Source organism: Ranitomeya variabilis, chromosome 7, assembly GCF_051348905.1.
Source record: "Ranitomeya variabilis isolate aRanVar5 chromosome 7, aRanVar5.hap1, whole genome shotgun sequence".
Classification (NCBI taxonomy): domain Eukaryota; kingdom Metazoa; phylum Chordata; class Amphibia; order Anura; family Dendrobatidae; genus Ranitomeya; species Ranitomeya variabilis.
Window position 1 is genome coordinate 17,063,033 of NC_135238.1, and position 18,141 is coordinate 17,081,173.

The window sequence follows — 18,141 nt, forward strand, 5'->3', positions numbered from 1 at the left end:
GTGTTTTGATAGGGTTTTCAGCTGACCATGAAAGTGTCCTTTCTGTCTTCTGCTATGTAGTAAGTGGACCTCAAATTTGCTAAACCTATTTTCATACTACGTTTGTTATTTCATCTTAATTCACCGCCAATACATGTGGGGGGCCTCTGTCTCCTTTCGGGGTATTTCTCTAGAGGTGAGCTAGGACTAATATTTTCCTCTGCTAGCTTTATTTAGTCCTCCGGCTGGTGCTGGGCATCTAGAATCAACGTAGGCATGCTACCCGGCCACTGCTAGTTGTGCGTTAGGTTTAGTTCATGGTCAGCTCAGTTCCCATCTTCCAAGAGCTAGTTCCTATATATGCTGATGCTATGTTCTCTTGCCATTGAGAACATGACAGGCCTCACAACCACCTGCAGCTCTCCTGTCTCCCAGGCTACAGGGAATTACTCCAGTAGGCCTCACAACCACCTGCAGCTCTCCTGCCTCCCAGGCTAAGGGAATTACTCCAGTAGGCCTCACAACCACCTGCAGCTCTCCTGCCTCCCAGGCTACAGGGCATTACTCCAGTGGGCCTCACAACCACCTGCAGCTCTCCTGCCTCCCAGGCTACAGGGAATTACTCCAGTAGGCCTCACAACCACCTGCAGCTCTCCTGTCTCCCAGGCTACAGGGAATTACTCCAGTAGGCCTCACAACCACCTGCAGCTCTCCTGCCTCCCAGGCTACAGGGCATTACTCTAGTGGGCCTCACAAGCACCTGCAGCTCTCCTGCCTCCCAGGCTACAGGGAATTACTCCAGTAGGCCTCACAACCACCTGCAGCTCTCCTGTCTCCCAGGCTAAGGGAATTACCCCAGTAGGCCTCACAACCACCTGCAGCTCTCCTGCCTCCCAGGCTACAGGGAATTACTCCAGTGGGCCTCACAACCACCTGCAGCTCTCCTGCCTCCCAGGCTACAGGGAATTACTCCAGTAGGCCTCACAACCACCTGCAGCTCTCCTGTCTCCCAGGCTACAGGGAATTACTCCAGTAGGCCTCACAACCACCTGCAGCTCTCCTGCCTCCCAGGCTACAGGGCATTACTCTAGTGGGCCTCAGAAGCACCTGCAGCTCTCCTGCCTCCCAGGCTACAGGGAATTACTCCAGTGGGCCTCACAAGCACCTGCAGCTCTCCTGCCTCCCAGGCTACAGGGAATTACTCTAGTGGGCCTCACAACCACCTACTGCTCTCCTGCCTTCCAGGCTACAGGGAATTACTCCAGTGGGCCTCACAAGCACCTGCAGCTCTCCTGTCTCCCAGGCTACAGGGAATTACTCCAGTAGGCCTCACAACCACCTGCAGCTCTCCTGCCTCCCAGGCTACAGGGCATTACTCTAGTGGGCCTCACAAGCACCTGCAGCTCTCCTGCCTCCCAGGCTACAGGGAATTACTCCAGTGGGCCTCACAAGCACCTGCAGCTCTCCTGCCTCCCAGGCTACAGGGAATTACTCCAGTAGGCCTCACAACCACCTGCAGCTCTCCTGCCTCCCAGGCTACAGGGCATTACTCTAGTGGGCCTCACAAGCACCTGCAGCTCTCCTGCCTCCCAGGCTACAGGGAATTACTCCAGTGGGCCTCACAAGCACCTGCAGCTCTCCTGCCTCCCAGGCTACAGGGAATTACTCTAGTGGGCCTCACAACCACCTACAGCTCTCCTGCCTCCCAGGCTACAGGGAATTACTCCAGTGGACCTCACAAGCACCTGCAGCTCTCCTGCCTCCCAGGCTACAGGGAATTACTCTAGTGGGCCTCACAACCACCTGCAGCTCTCCTGCCTCCCAGGCTACAGGGCATTACTCCAGTGGGCCTCACAACCACCTCCAGCTCTCCTGTCTCCCAGGCTACAGGGAATTACTCCAGTGGGCCTCACAAGCACCTGCAGCTCTCCTGCCTCCCAGGCTACAGGGAATTACTCTAGTGGGCCTCACAACCACCTGCAGCTCTCCTGCCTCCCAGGCTACAGGGCATTACTCTAGTAGGCTTCACAACCACCTGCAGCTCTCCTGCCTCCCAGGCTACAGGGCATTACTCCAGTGGGCCTCACACCCACCTGCAGCTCTCCAGCCTCCCAGGCTACAGGGAATTACTCTAGTGGGCCTCACAAGCACCTGCAGCTCTCCTGCCTCCCAGGCTACAGGGCATTACTCCAGTGGGCCTCACAACCACCTGCAGCTCTCCAGCCTCCCAGGCTACAGGGAATTACTCCAGTAGGCCTCACAACCACCTGCAGCTCTCCTGCCTTCCAGGCTACAGGGAATTACTCCAGTGGGCCTCACAAGCACCTGCAGCTCTCCTGCCTCCCAGGCTACAGGGAATTACTCCAGTAGGCCTCACAACCACCTGCAGCTCTCCTGCCTCCCAGGCTACAGGGCATTACTCTAGTGGGCCTCACAACCACCTGCAGCTCTCCTGCCTCCCAGGCTACAGGGAATTACTCTAGTAGGCCTCACAACCACCTGCAGCTCTCCTGCCTCCCAGGCTACAGGGCATTACTCTAGTAGGCCTCAAAACCACCTGCAGCTCTCCTGCCTCCCAGGCTACAGGGAATTACTCCAGTAGGCCTCACAACCACCTGCAGCTCTCCTGCCTCCCAGGCTACAGGGCATTACTCTAGTAGGCCTCACAACCACCTGCAGCTCTCCTGCCTCCCAGGCTACAGGGAATTACTCCAGTAGGCCTTACAAGCACCTGCAGCTCTCCTGCCTCCCAGGCTACAGGGAATTACTCCAGTGGGTGGTTCCTTTTTATATGCTAACCTACATACACTTTCTACTGTGAGTTTACAAAAGGAAGGGGATTTTCCCAACTTTGCTATGTAGGAAAGAGAAACCACAAGTGCATGAACAGTTTAGTAATGAACAGATTTAGAAGTATATACGTGTGTATAAAGATGGCACCAAGAAGCATCAAGTGCCACACTATCTGGGTACCGTACCTACAGTACATATATTTAACCATAAAAGAAGACTAACAGTGGGCAGAACTCTCACTTTCTCATTCACTTATCAGCAGAAAATTTCTATTTCTACAGGAAAAAATGGGAAATTGTTATTCTAAGCCGTTTCTACAGGAGCCATCATCGAGGACCTTACCAGAATTATATCCATCCGTGGGACGTAGGAGGACAGTTTTTTATACATCCCATGACTGTGCAGGACCAGGAGTAAAGAGGACACTTCCCAGCATACAAATCTGCATATCACCAATAATGCAGCAGGGAGAATATGGCTATAAAGCCTGCAGAATTATGAATGCAGCTCCGGAATATAATACAGGTGATAACTCAGGATAATCATAAAATGTGACATAATGCATGTACAGAGCCACTCAACTATTTTTCTATGACTTTACATCTAGGTTATAAGATTATGTGCAGCATACGTTATAGAGAAGGTGAGTGCAACTTCCTATTTACAATTAAAGGGGTTATCTCTACAGGAGATCTTGGACCCCATTGCAAAATCTGGGACCCTTGTATGCTATTGTTACGATAGGCCATACCATATCCAAAAGTAAGGGCCCCTTCAGTCAGTTGATCATAGGATTTCAACTCTCCATACCGCAATTGATCGATATTCATGGCACACCCTACAAATAGACCATCCCTTTAAGCCATTCTGGCTTCCGTTTCCTCCCTACTATACATTTGCTCTATGGTGACCACTACAGGAGCAATGTGGTATTGCATGTCAGGCAGTTAAATCTTTCATCATGTGTTATCACAGATCAGTTTTCATCAAAGTGGGGGCAAATCCCAAAAACTTTACACACATTTTGAACTTTTGGAATTCTGGGCAGCAGCTCTGATCAGGGTTGTCAGACAGTAAATCTGTCCCGATATATGGAGGCGGCTCAGTCACCGGCAATGATCTTAATGTGACGTTTTTCTTGTTTTCCTTACTGTATTTGCAGATGAGAATTTTAGAAAATTTCCTCCATATCCTCGTATTGTGCCGCGGGATTTTATACAGGGAATTAAACAAGGTGAGAATGTAAAACGTTCCTGTTTATAACCAGGCAATTTTTTTTTTTTTTTCATTTCATTTATGTAGTTTAGGTGTTTTTTCTTCTGGTTGTTTAAATTATTTGTATTCTTTTTATGTTGTTTTCAGATTTATATTTGATATTTTGTTGTGATCTTGGGGGGAAAAGATAAAGAAAAAAGGAAATACACGTCTGTTTTTCATTTTTTTTTTTAAATTAGTAGAATGTGCCACAATAAATTACATTGTGTATCGCTCTGTCCCTTCCAACACTACTATGTTTATATATTGTATATATTGCCTTGGAGCCGAGGCATTGGTAGAAACTGCACTTTATTTTCCTTTATATTGTTATTTCCTTTCTTTTCTCTTTCACTTTCTTTTCTCTTAAAGTTTTTCTTCTTTTTTTTCTTTTGTTTTTTCCCTTTTGTTTCTTTTCTTTTTTCCATTCTTTCTTTCACTTAGGTGTCTTCTTTTCTCCTCTTATTTTTCACTTCTCTTTTCCCTTTCTTTTCTTCTTATTTTTTTTACTTCTTTCCTTTCCCTTCTTTTTTTTCTTTTCTTTCTTTTCTTTTACTTGCACTTCTCATCTTTCTTCAGCGTGATCAGGAATAAAACTTCAGATTTATTGTTGAAACATTAAAAGGACATATGGTGGATACACTTGGAAGCCCAGGATGGCGTGCGACTGACGCGTTTCATGGTCCATGATTAAGACCTCACGGTTGAAACGCGTCGATCGCTAGCCATCCACCATATGTCCTTTTAATGTTTCTACAATAAATGTGAAGTTTTATTCCTGACTACGCTGGAGAACCTCTTTCACATTGTTTGCTTCTGCACGTCCAGAGCCGGGGACTCCATCTTCATCTGAACAGTTAATATACAGTGAGCTGACTATCCCATTCCCTGTCCCTCCATGTATATTCCTCACCTTTCTCCTCTCTCCTCTTCACCTCGCCTCTTATCACTTCCCTCTCTTCTCCTTTCCACTTGTTCTCCTTCTTCACTGTAGACCTGATCAGAGTCTGCTTAGTTCCTGCATCTCCTGTACCTTCCCATCACCCAATAATCGCGTGATCGCTGAGATGTGAGAAGGAGGCGCCATCACCGCTCCCTGAATGGTCCTCACAGTGCTCGGTCTGTTCGGCGTGTGTACACAGCGCTCGGAAGAGCATAACAAAATAAACCATCTCTGCCTTCTCCACGATAGTCCTGCTGTCTCTGACAGGCATCTCATCGCTCCTGCAGGGGCCGAGTCATCAAGGACATTCTGAAACGTCCCTGCAGAGTCATACACAGTGCCTCGAAAACGTATTCACACCCTGCTAACTTTTCCACATTTTTTCCCACATTATACCACAAACCTAGGCTCCCTTCACTTGTCCGTGTTTCAGGTACGTGTGGCTTTTTTCATGGATACTACACACACCCATTATAACCTATGGTGCTGCGCACATGTCCGTTTGTTTTTTTTTACCAGCGGCACGGATGACCAGGGCCAATTCAAGTCTATGGGTCCATGTAAAATACGTGCAGCACACGGATGGCAGAAGTGTACAGTCCGTTTGCTGTACATTTTTAACATTGTAAAGTACAGCAGAAGCTTTGGAATGGATTTTTCTTAAGTCAGGCCAAAAAAAAATGGATGGCACACTGATGAGACACTGATCCAAAACACTGATGACACTGCTACTGCTTTTTTTCAGTACCGGTATTATATGGGTGTGCGAAGGAGACCTTGTTTATATTTCTTGGGATTTTATGTGATATACCAGCACAAAGTAGCAAAACAGCAATTTTCACAGATTCTCTGAGGATCCGGTCTGGCTGTGACCGGGCTCGTTCACACACAGGAATATGCGCTAATTTAAACCTTACGTTGTAGCTCTGGCAGGATGTTTAGTGTCATTGTCCTGCTATAAGGTAAACCTAAGCCTCAGTCTCAAGTTTTTTCAGCCTCTAACATATTTTCCTCCAGGATTGCCCTGTATTTAGTTACAGCTATCTTGTCATCAACTCTAACCAGCTTCCCTGCCCCTGCTGAAGAAAAGTCTCCCCACAGCATGATGCTGCTACCTCCATGTGTGACAGTGGGGATGGTGTTTTCAGGGGGATGTGCAGTATTAATATTCTACCACTTACAGTGTTTTGCATTTAGCCCCAAAAGTTTTAACTTTGGTCTCATCTGACCAGAGTACCTTCTTCCACATGCTCATTGTGTCTACTATATGAATTCTTGCAAACCACAAACGGGTCTTCTTATGGCTTTCAAAAATTGCTTTCTTCTTGCCACTCTTCCATAAATGCGATTTGTGGAGTACACGACTAATAGTTGTGGACAGATTCTCCACATGAGCTGTGGATTTCTGCAGCTCCACAGTGACCATGGGCCTCTTGGCTTCTTCTGTATTAGTGCTCCCCTTGCTAGGGATGTCAGGATAGGAGGACGGCCACGTCTTGGTAGGTTTGCAGTTGTGCCATACTCCTTCCAGTTTTGGAAGATGTATTGAACAGTGCTCCGTGAGATATTCAGAGCTTGGGCTATTTTTTTTTATAACCTAACCCTCTCTGTGCTTATTTAAGTTACAGAATGATGCAAGGGAGGCAGTACTATTTGTCCATACATACATCACAAGAAAAGACAAGGAGGCAGTACTATCTGTGCTTACATAATTTTCTTGGAAAAACAGGGAGAGAGTACTATCTGTGCCTATACTTAGGATGAAGCAAAGGCCGTACAATCTATGCATACATAATTCACAGAAAAAGACAGGGAAGCAATACTATCTGTGCCTTTCACTTTTAAAGGAATGGACAGGAAAGCAATGCTATGTCTGCACGATTTACAGTGAGATATCGGAGGACATCATATCTTTATAAATTATAACAAGACAAGGAGACAGTATATAAGGATGATGCAAGAAGGCAGTAGTATCTTTAGCTACATACATTTTATAGCAGGGCACTGCTATCTGTAGTTATACAATTAGCAAGAAAAGACAGGGATGCAGCACTATCTGTGCCTATGCAATTTATGGGATTAGACAGAGTCAGAACCTGTACTTCATGTTCACGATGATGTATGGTATTATCAATAGTTACGAAATTGACACAAAAAAAGACAAGGAAGAAGTACTATCTGTGCCTACATTATTTACAGGGGAGACTTTTTATTTATTTATTTTACTCACTTATATAGCGCCGTTAGTTCCATAGCACTTTACAGACAAGGAGCCAATGCTCCAAAAAACAAAATTACTTGTTTTTAAGTCATATTTCAAAGTACAAGTACTCACTGTTACACCCATCAGTCGCAAAAATGTAACTGACATATAAACATTGGAATCATCCTTTTATTGTTCCAAAAAGAAGAAACAAAATATACAAATATAAATATATATAAATTTGCACATTTTTTATTGCTGGAAAAAAAGAAAAAAAGAATTGGGCTCTTGAGCTCTTATCTAGATCTATGCATTTCCATGGTTACAGACTACAAACAAACCCTGTGTAGTCTGATTCTGGATAGACCAGTATGATACGTAATTGTAACTTTTTTCCCCGTTTATCAGATGTACAAGATAAAAGATCCAAACAGGAGACAAGTCCGGACCCGCGAGCTGTGATTTATAGTAACTATCCGATACAAGGTGAGAAGATAAATCACACAGGACCGTCCCAACACTCCACTATTGTGATCATATGGGAAATCTCAGAATTAATCTTTATATTTTATTTTTACAAATTTGTAGAAGAGCCTAATCGATATGATGGACTTCCCAACTTCATATTCTTTAGGAAAAATATAAAAGGTAAGAAAACAGCAGTAAGGGCCACAACGCAAAAAGCAATAAGGGTTATGGCCGATTCCATCACATCTCACAGTCCAAGACTTCAGAGTTCGGTTCTTGTTCCCGTCATTAACTATTAGAGATAAATAATACAACCGGTCATGTCATTGAAAGTCTCGATTAAAAATCTCCTACCGTTTAGTGTCTGCAGTTGGTACTGTCTGCAGACTGTTCTGTTCCCATGGTAACAGACTACAAACAAACCCTGATCCTGTAGTCAGGTGTTGTTCTCTCCTCTATTGTCTGTAGAAGAGCGGCGGAGGGAGCGGAGTAACACAAAACCGCAGGATCAGACTACACGGAGTCATGAATATTCATGAGAGCTGCAGACACAAAACGGGAGCTTTTTCAATCACAGCTTTTTGCACAGTTGCTAAACTTTTTATTTTACAGGAGTATAACAAAAATCTGGTTGCAAAAGTATAAGTACCCTTAAAAAAAAAATAACTCACATTTAACGTTTTGTAATTTTCTTTTCTATACATTTGTACAAGGTAAAATTGTCGGTGATTTATGATAAATTGTTAACTGATGATGGGAGAATATAAAACAGGAATAAATATAATTTATTGGAATTAATTGTCATTTTTTATCATTTGCAGATAAGCCCCCCAGCATAGGAGGATATAAGGAAAGATTAATGAAAGGTGAGAAATTAAATAATTGCACATAAGGGCATATAGGGGCCCCATCTTAAAAAAAAAAGACCCCATCCTGAAACTAGTTAACCCATTACATCACAAATCCCAAAGTCCCATCCTACAGCAGCTACATAAAAAGCTCTATATAGATGATCTCTACCTAATCAGTCTCTGCATGGGCGGTCTGTATGCCTGCCCTTATCACTGACTCCACCCACGAGGAATCCTTCAGAAATTGAACGCCAAGAAAGCAATGACATGAAACTTTCTTGCTTTTGAAGGTTCTTTAGATGTGACTAGAGTAGAATTAAGACCATTAAAGATCTTATATGGAGATGTATTTTAAAGAGCATGTTGTTCAGAGATACTGCTTGATTCAAAGCAGTGTATTGTTGGAGAACTGTTGGAGTTTATTTTGCTTTTAGTGTGGATATAGAAGAAAAAAAGTGATGCAAGTTTGTTTCTTAAAGGGAAAATTTAAGAAAAATGACATTCTAGTATTTAAATGCACATTTTCTATCTTTATTCAGTAAGTTCCCCTGATAACCCAGAAGTATTTTATTTAATACTAGTCTGCAGAACCCTTTTTGGCCACTAAATGTCAGCACTTGTTAAAGTTGCAGAATATTCAATGTAAGTGATGCAAACGCTTTATCATAGGGTGGGGACATGACGGGAAGCCAAAGATATAGTCCCTGTAAAGTTCCACAACAGTCACCTATAAATGACCCTTAGACCATAAATTATTATTAATGATCATCAACTGTAGCTCAATAGTTCTAGAATAGCCAACTTTATCAACACAAATGTTATACAAACAACGCTCAAAATTCAGTGATAATATAAGCAGAAGTGTAGTACAAAATCCATTATAATATATAAAATAAATATAACAATGTGATAGGTGGATACCAAATAATCACACACAGTGGTTAGAAAGTCGTCATTATAAACCCATAAAGCGTAACAATGGCTATAACCAACCACTCTCACAAGATCTATATAAACACAGGTCCAAAAAGAACAAGAACCTTAAGTATAATACCCACCAAATGCCATGCCAGTGGAACTCAGCACCCATATGTGTGTTTCGCTTATAGCTTCATCAGGGGCACTATTGGATGTAGTTGTAATTTGTACCGGCCTTTACGGTCCACTTATGGTCCAGTGCTGGATAGTTATAGTTGCTCAAGAACTTCATAACAAATTTGGCATAACAGTGTAGGGTTCCTTTAATAATTGCATTTTGAAGGTTCCATTTAAGAGATAATTTTTGCTACCCCTGAATAATGTGTTTCTTTTTCATTTCATACAGCTTTTAAGAATATTTTATGCTGTTGTATCTATCGTGCTGGTGAGTTCTCTGTTTATTTTACACTTTTATGTTTTTAAAGAGGTTGTCCACTACTTTAACATTGATATCTATACCCATGGTACAATGAATTCTGGGAATGCAGGTCAGACCATAGGAACATTGCACTTGTTGCTTTTCTATAAGGGCTGTAAGCCGGCACTGCAATATGTGTTTACAGTCTAGAAAAGCATTATTTATCTGGGACAAGGAGCCTTGCAGTTAGCTTTTTCGTTGAGTTCTCTAAAAAAAGGAGATGTTTTAGAAATTGAGCAATTCTGCAAGCAAGAACCAAAGTTTACAATTACAAATACATACATATATATATTTGCACATTTTTTATTGCTGAAAAAAAAAGAAAAAAGAATTGGGCTCTTGAGCTCTTATCTGGATCTATGCATTTCCATGGTTACAGACTACAAACAAACCCTGTGTAGTCTGATTCTGGATAGACCAGTATGATACATAATTGTAACTTTTTTCCCCGTTTATCAGATGTACACTATAAAAGATCCAAACAAGAGACAAGTCCGGACCCGCGAGCTGTGATTTATAGTAACTGTCCGATACAAGGTGAAAAGATAAATCACACAGGACCGCGCCAACACTCCACTATTGTGATTATATGGGAAATCTCAGAATTAATCTTTATATTTTATTTTTACAAATTTGTAGAAGAACCTAATCGATATGATGGACCTCCCAACTTCATATTCTTTAGGAGAAATATAAAGGGTAAGAAAAGAGCAGTAAGGGCCACAACGCAAAAAGCAATAAGGGTTATGGCCGATTCCATCACATCTCACAGTCCAAGACTTCAGAGTTCGGTTCTTGTTCCCGTCATTAACTATTGGAGATAAATAATACAACCGGTCATGTCATTGAAAGTCTCGATTAAAAATCTCCTACCGTTTAGTGTCTACAGTTGGTACTGTCTGCAGACTGTTCTGTTCCCATGGTAACAGACTACAAACAAACCCTGATCCTGTAGTCAGGTGTTGTTCTCTCCTCTATTGTCTGTAGAAGAGCGGCGGAGGGAGCGGAGTAACACAAAACCGCAGGATCAGACTACACGGAGTCATGAATATTCATGAGAGCTGCAAACACAAAACGGGAGCTTTTTCAATCAAGGCTGCAGAACCCTTCTTGGCCACTAAATGTCAGCACTTGTTAAAGTTGCAGGATATTCAATGTAAGTGATGCAAACGCTTTTATCATAGGGTGGGGACATGACGGGAAGCCAAAGATATAGTCCCTGTAAAGTTCCACAACAGTTACCTATAAATGACCCTTAGACTACAAATTATTATTAATGATCATCAACTGTAGCTCAATAGTTCTAGAATATCAAACTTTATCAACACAAATGTTGTACAAACAACGCTCAAAATGTTCTATAAAAACCCAGATAGGACAATGCAGTCATAATATAAGCAGAAGTGTAGTGCAAAATCCATTATAATATATAAAATAAATATAACAATCTGATAGGTGGATACCAAATATTTCACACACACAGTGGTTAGAAAGTCGTCATTATAAACCCATAAAGCGTAACAATGGCTATAACCAACCACTCTCACAAGATCTATATAAACACAGGTCCAAAAAGAACAAGAACCTTAAGTATAATACCCACCAAATGCCATGCCAGTGGAACTCAGCACCCATACGTGTGTTTCGCTTACAGCTTCATCAGGGGCACTATTGAATGTAGTTGTAATTTGTACCGAACCTTACGGTCCACTTATGGTCCAGTGCTGTGTATTTATAGTTGCACAACAACTTCATCCCAATTTTGCCATAACAGTGTGGGGTTCCTTTAATAATTGCATTTTGAAAGTTCCATTTAAGAGATAATTTTTGCTACCCCTGAATAATGTATTTCTTTTCCATTTCATACAGCTTTTGAGAATATTTTATGCTGTTGTATCTATCGTGCTGGTGAGTTCTCTGTTTATTTTACAGTTTTATGTTTTTAAAGAGGTTGTCCACTACTAAGAGAGGTCATCAATAGCTGATCGGTGGGGATACGACAGCCGGCGCGCGTCGCCGCCAATCATGTTCCCGGTGTCTTCTGGAACTGCGCAGTTACAGAGCTGCACAGCGCAGCTCCATGGATGGAATAGTTTCCGCGGCCGGTTACTGCACATGCGCCACCTATTGATTTGAAAGAGAGCGGATGTGCAGTACCCAGCCGCGGCCACTAGAGAGTTGATGGAGGAGTGCAGTTCCGGCTGCCACCGACACCAGGAACAGCTGATCTTTGGAGGTGCCGGGTGTATCACCCCCACCAATCCGCTTTTGATGACCTATCCTAAGGATAGATCATCAATCTTAATCTTAAAGTAGTGGACAACCCCTAACCTTCTTTACGGAGACACATTCATCTGCATAGGAGCTGCAGACAAAAAACGGTAGGGAATGAGTCACTGAATGTATATGCCGCATTGCTTGCAGGGTTCCCATTTACTGACAACAGAGCATTTTTTAAAATATAAAGTAAGAAATGTTGACAATGACTGCAGTCTTCTATGGTTATGTGTTTACAGAACCTATGCAGAAGTATATGTCTCCAAAGTAACAGACTACAATCTGGCAGTCATGGGTTAATCTCTTCCTTTCTATTCTCTTGTCTGTAGATTTTCAATATAACAAGTTGGAGATGGGAGGGGAGTGAAAAAAAAACCATGACAGCGGGATCTGACTACACAGAGTTTCGTTGTAGTCTGTAACCGTGGAGACGCCTGGATACAATTTTAAATCCTTGTGTGTTTTTACATTCACAGATGAAATTGAAGACAATTCAGTATATGTACTTGTGAAAAAAGATAAGAAAATAAAACCTTTTGGAGAAGGAACTTATATGAACTTTCCTGGTGAGTACGCCCATAGCAATAATAAAATCAGCCTCCTCTCAGGAGCTGCTTGACACTAGCACATTTCGACCCTCTCTGGGTATAAATTAAATTTTGGTGTTTGCTGATATTTGCTGCAGACGTGGTAATCACAAACTTTTTTTTAATAAAACAAAAAGGTAAAAATGGTGGATGAGAAAAAAAAACAAAAACAAGACATGACAGCAGGATCTGACTACACAGACTTTGTTTGTAGTCTGTAACCATAGAGATGCCTGGATACAATTTTACATGCTTGTTTTTGTTTTTTCATAGATGGGATTGAACAGGACAAGTTTGTATTTGTGCCTATAAAGAAGAATAATCAATGCAATCCTATTGGAGCGGGAGCTAATATAGACTTTCCAGGTGAGCACGGTCTTGTTTTGTTTATTTTAGCTTTTTAGATTTTTAAAGAAGTTGTCCACTACTTTAACCTTAATCATCTATCCTTAGGATAAGTCATCAATATCTGATCAGTGGGGGGGTGACAACAGGCGCTGCAGATCAGCTGTTCCTGAATTGATTGCAGGGTTCCCATTCACTCACAGAGCACTTTTTAAAACACAAAGTAAAAAATAAAAAATTTGACAATGATTTTCTTCTTCTACAGTTATGCATTTACAGCTCCTATACAGAAATATTTGTCTCCTAGGCAACAGATTAAAATCTTGCAATCATGGGTTAATCTAATCTCTTCATTTCTATTCTCTTGTCTGTAGATTTTCAATATAACAAGGAGGAGATGGGAGGTGAGTGGGGAAAAAACCCCATGAAAACAGAATCTGACTACACAGAGTTTCTTTGTAGTCTGTAACCATGGAGACACCTGGATACAATTTTAAATGTGTTTTTTTACATTCACAGATGAAATTAAAGAAGGCAATTCAGTATATGTACTTATGAAGAAAAATAAGAAAATGAATCCTTTTGGAGCAGGAACTTATATGGACGTTCCTGGTGAGTACGCCCATAGCAACAATAAAATTAGCCTCCTTTTAGGAGCTGCTTGACACTAGCACATTTCAACCCCTCTCTGGGTATATATTCCATTTTGGTGTTTGATGATATTTGCTGAACACGTGGTAATCACAAACTTTTTTTTTAATAAAAAAAAAGGTACAGATGGTGGATGATGGAAAAAAAAACATGACAGCAGGCTCTGACTACACAGACTTTATTTGTAGTCTGTAACCATGGAGATGCCTGGATACAATTTTACATGCTTGTTTTTGTTTGTTCACAGATGGAATAGAGCAGGACGAGTTTGTATTTGTGCCTATAAAGAAGAATAATCAATGCAATCCTATTGGAGAGAATATTGACTTTCCTGGTGAGCACGGCCATAAAAAAAGATAAAACTTAGCCTCCTTTAAGACACTAGTACTCTTCAACACACCTCCTTATTTTCTGGTATTTCTGCACGTGATCCTTAACAGGTTGTCCCTACTCATTAAAAAGGGAATGAGACCAACCTGGAGTCCAATCCCCGGCAGGGCCCTCATTAAAGCTGCCGCGGCCTTTACCGACATATGTCCATGGGTTGTATTGTGTAGGTTTTGGTTGGTTGCTGTCCTGACCACATGAGTTTCCTTTTCCAACCTACAGTTTCAGTAGCATAAACCCAAGCTGACATGCGTTCACACTAGAATAAGTCCCAGTAAATATGTGTTGGGCAATCTGCCATTACTTTGTTCCAGATTTTGGGCCATTTTCCACTGGAGACTATTGAGGTTGCATGAACCCCATTCACATGTTTTGAGTGATTGACTGTCCTATGGATTTCAGAGTGGAATCTGGCCTCAAATTCATTTAGGTCAAATCCAACCCATGTGAACATAGCCTAAAACTGGTCATTGACAGAGTCTGCTGAAAAGCCCGAACTGTTCACACTACAAACGCTGCTGCAACAGGATGTATCGTCTCTACAAAAAAAGTTTGCTTGTTCTTCCTGTCTGTCAGTGGCTATCCATTTCTTTGCTGATTAACCCTTTTTCTGATATAATCATAATGAACTCTTCACTGTAGCTGTTCACACTACTAACACTGTTGCAACAGGCAATATTATATCTACAAACAAATTTGCCTGTTCATGGCTTTCACCAAAGCTCAAAATTGATCTTCACCTAATATTCCCCTGATATCTCCAAGAAAAAAAAAATGTAAAAAACATGGTGAAACATTGAGAGTTTTTTTTTCTAACTAAGAAATGTATTTGAAATTGTTTTTACAACTTTTTAATTTTGGTTTCTGTTTTAATTTTCAGAGGAATTGCTAAATTTTCCTATCCAGGAGACCGGTCTTGTGTCTGTTCCTAAAATAAATGAGATTGATGCCTAATTGTGTGAGAATGTGGTTCCACATTCTTATTTATAAATGTAATAATCACTATTAAAAGCAATCTTTAAAAAATTGATAATTGTTTCATTTTTAAAGGAGCAGAGTTGATATAAACCACACCCTAATGGGCGAGGCTGTCCAATTGTGGGCGGACTTAACAATTTCTGCTATTTGTTTTTTTACAGGATTTACAAATGAATGTGAGAAAAAGCACAGTCACCCCCTCTGTACACGGTGTAGCGTCACCCCCTGCTTGTTCAGAGCCTGCTGGCATGATTTTGAGTAACTGTAGACACGGTCTATCCAGGATTCATAGGCGGGGGCGGGTCTGGACTGGGTGGTCTTTACCCACCCCTGCCTATGTCTACACAATGAATTCTGGGTATGCAGGTTAGACTATAGGAGCATTGCACTTGTTGCCTTTCTGTAAGGACTGTAAGCGGCCCTGCAATAAGTGCTCACAGTCTATAGAAAAAACATTATATTTTTGGGACAAGGAGCATTGCCGTCAGCTTTTTTGTTGAGTTCCTTAAAAAAAGCAGATCTTTTAGAAATTGAGCAATTTAAGAAAACACTTCTGCAAGCAAAAAACAAAAATATACGCCATGAGTCAAAAGTCCCACCGCGGCCAATTTCCGTTTTTCGCTCTTCCATTTTTTAATTCACTTTATTCAAAAGATATATCTCTTTATTTCGCAGTCCCAGGGACCAGTCGTCGTTTTCAATCACACCCTTCATTGTATTATGCAATGTACTGAAAAATGGGGAAAAATTCCAAAAGGAATGGTGAAAAATGCGTCGTTTTTTTGGGTCTTGTTTTTACGGCGTTCATTGTGCACTAAAAAGGCCCTTTGAAAGTTAATTGTTCAGATCGAACTATAATCATACCAAACTTGCATATTTTTAAGCGGTGACAATTTTTTAAAGAAATGAGTGGAAAAATTGGTTTCTGTTGCCATTTTCTGAGACTTGCAAATTTCATTTTTCTGTTGAAGAAGCTGTGTCATGGCTTATTTTCTTGCGAAGAGAACAGACATTTTTATTGACATCACTTTAGGCTACGTACGACATTTGGATCACTTTTTATTGCATTTTTTAGGAAGGTGTTGCACCCAGAAAAATGCAATTCTGGTGTTTGTATTTTTCCTCTTTGTGGATTTTACCATATGGGTTAATTTATTATATATTTTGATAGATTGGATTTTTTTAAATATATTTGAATGCAGCGCTATGAAATAGGATTACTTTTTAATACCTTTATTTTTAAACTGGGAAAACGAAGGCCCCCCCCCCCCCCCCTTCGTTTTCCCAGGGGGAAAATATGACAAAAATGCAAACATTTTAATCATTTTTTTTTAATTTTACTTGTTAAGAGTCCTTAGTGGATTCTAAATATTGATTGTTTGCTTATATAATGTATTGTTATACCAAGGTATTACAGTATATAGATAAAAAAGAACTCCTATGGAGTCCAGCCACAGACTTTGAATCACAGGAGAACGATGGCAGCCATGGGGACCTTTATCAGGTCGCCGACTACCATGACAACCCAACAACACGGTGCATCATGGGGGTGTTGATGGAATCCGGTGTACACAATTTAACTGTTGTGGTCTAAAGGGTTAAACCTCAGTGATCGATGCTCAATGCTGCCGCAGGCAGAGGTCGGCTGTATGACACAGCTCCTGAGATGCTTCATATGTTGGGAATGGGTTAGTGCAGCACTGTTACTGCAGCACGGTTTTCTATTCTAGATTGGTCAGGGCAACATTGGCGTTAATAATTGTTACCTTATTATTTCCCACATTATGTAAGGTGTACGAATGGCATTTTGGTTCATGTAGTGAAGGGGGAAAAAGTGAGAAATCGGGCAGAGAAAAATAAAGAAAATGGTGCTGAGCTTTCTAGCAAGTCTTTTACCTCACCCCAGAGATGGATTCACATCTACACTGCTCAGTATTGCTGTATAATGCTCTCCATACTGCTGCTTCTTCTGTCTGTGAGATAACTAAGGAATGAAGAACAGGAATCTCTTGTCTATGAGCGGTGTATGGCAGGACATCATATCAGCTAATTTATTATTGTTTTTTGTGTGGTGTGACTGTCTGGATTAAAGGGATAATCATTCAGAGATTAAAAACTGCTATTTTTTTTAATCATTTTTTGATACATTTCTGATATATTTATAAATAGCTCAAAACATATCAACCTACGTTTACCATTATCATAAAGTATAATGTGTCACGAAGAAACAATCTCCAAATCAGTGGGATCTGTTGAAGCATTCCAGAGTTATTGCCACATAAAGGGACAATGGTCAGATTAAAAAAAAATTGGCCCGGTCACTAAGGAGTTAATATTTGCTCCCGTTACCCAAGCAGTTTCTTCCTACAGTTATTTCAAGTAAGTGAAAATTTCACCACAAATTTCACAGTTTGCACTTCCACCCCAACAATCGTCGACGAGTATTCGTCTATAACTTCACTTCGGTCAACAATGCAGAACAACAGTTTCATCACCGATGTAGACACAGGTGACACAATTTCCATCTTTCTCGATAAAGGAAACAGAAGGTACAGAAATGTTCTCGGTAAGGCTACTTTCACACTAGCGTCGTGCACTGCCCGTCGCTATGCGTCGTTTTGGAGAAAAAAACGCATCCTGCAAAAGAGCTTGCAGGATGTGTTTTTTCTCCATTGACTTGCATTAGCGACGCATTGCCACACGTCGTAACCGTCGTGTTGCGTCCGTCCGTCGCCACCAAAAAACGTTGCTTGTAAAGTTTTTTGGTGTGTCGTTCCCGTCTTTTCCAACCGCGCATGCGCGGCCGGAACTCCGCCCCCGCCTCCCCGAACCTCACAATGGGTCAGCGGAGGCGTTGTAAAACAGCATCCGCTGCCCCCGTTGTGCGGCGCTTACACAGTATGCGTCGGTGAGCTGCAACGTCGCCTTGCGACGTGCAGTGCACGACGCTAGTGTGAAAGTAGCCTTAAAACCAGAGAAGACATTACACAACCTTGTTGAGTTTTTGGACCTTTCCAAAAAACATGAGT

General features: G+C 41.6%; 1 protein-coding gene across 1 annotated transcript in view; it reads left to right on the forward strand.

Annotated features, from left to right (window-relative positions):
• LOC143786169 (uncharacterized) overlaps positions 1 to 15,155 on the forward strand; it is a 48,800-nt gene extending 33,645 nt beyond the window's left edge. The window contains exons 7-17 of the mRNA XM_077275458.1: positions 8,462 to 8,506; positions 9,816 to 9,854; positions 10,347 to 10,424; positions 10,527 to 10,586; positions 11,757 to 11,795; positions 12,641 to 12,730; positions 13,025 to 13,117; positions 13,471 to 13,500; positions 13,616 to 13,708; positions 13,995 to 14,081; positions 15,015 to 15,155. Coding sequence (XP_077131573.1) covers positions 8,462 to 8,506; positions 9,816 to 9,854; positions 10,347 to 10,424; positions 10,527 to 10,586; positions 11,757 to 11,795; positions 12,641 to 12,730; positions 13,025 to 13,117; positions 13,471 to 13,500; positions 13,616 to 13,708; positions 13,995 to 14,081; positions 15,015 to 15,088 — 728 coding nt within the window. The 3' untranslated portion in view covers positions 15,089 to 15,155. The remainder of the gene's footprint in view (positions 1 to 8,461; positions 8,507 to 9,815; positions 9,855 to 10,346; positions 10,425 to 10,526; positions 10,587 to 11,756; positions 11,796 to 12,640; positions 12,731 to 13,024; positions 13,118 to 13,470; positions 13,501 to 13,615; positions 13,709 to 13,994; positions 14,082 to 15,014) is intronic.
• The last annotated feature ends 2,986 nt before the right edge of the window (positions 15,156 to 18,141 follow it).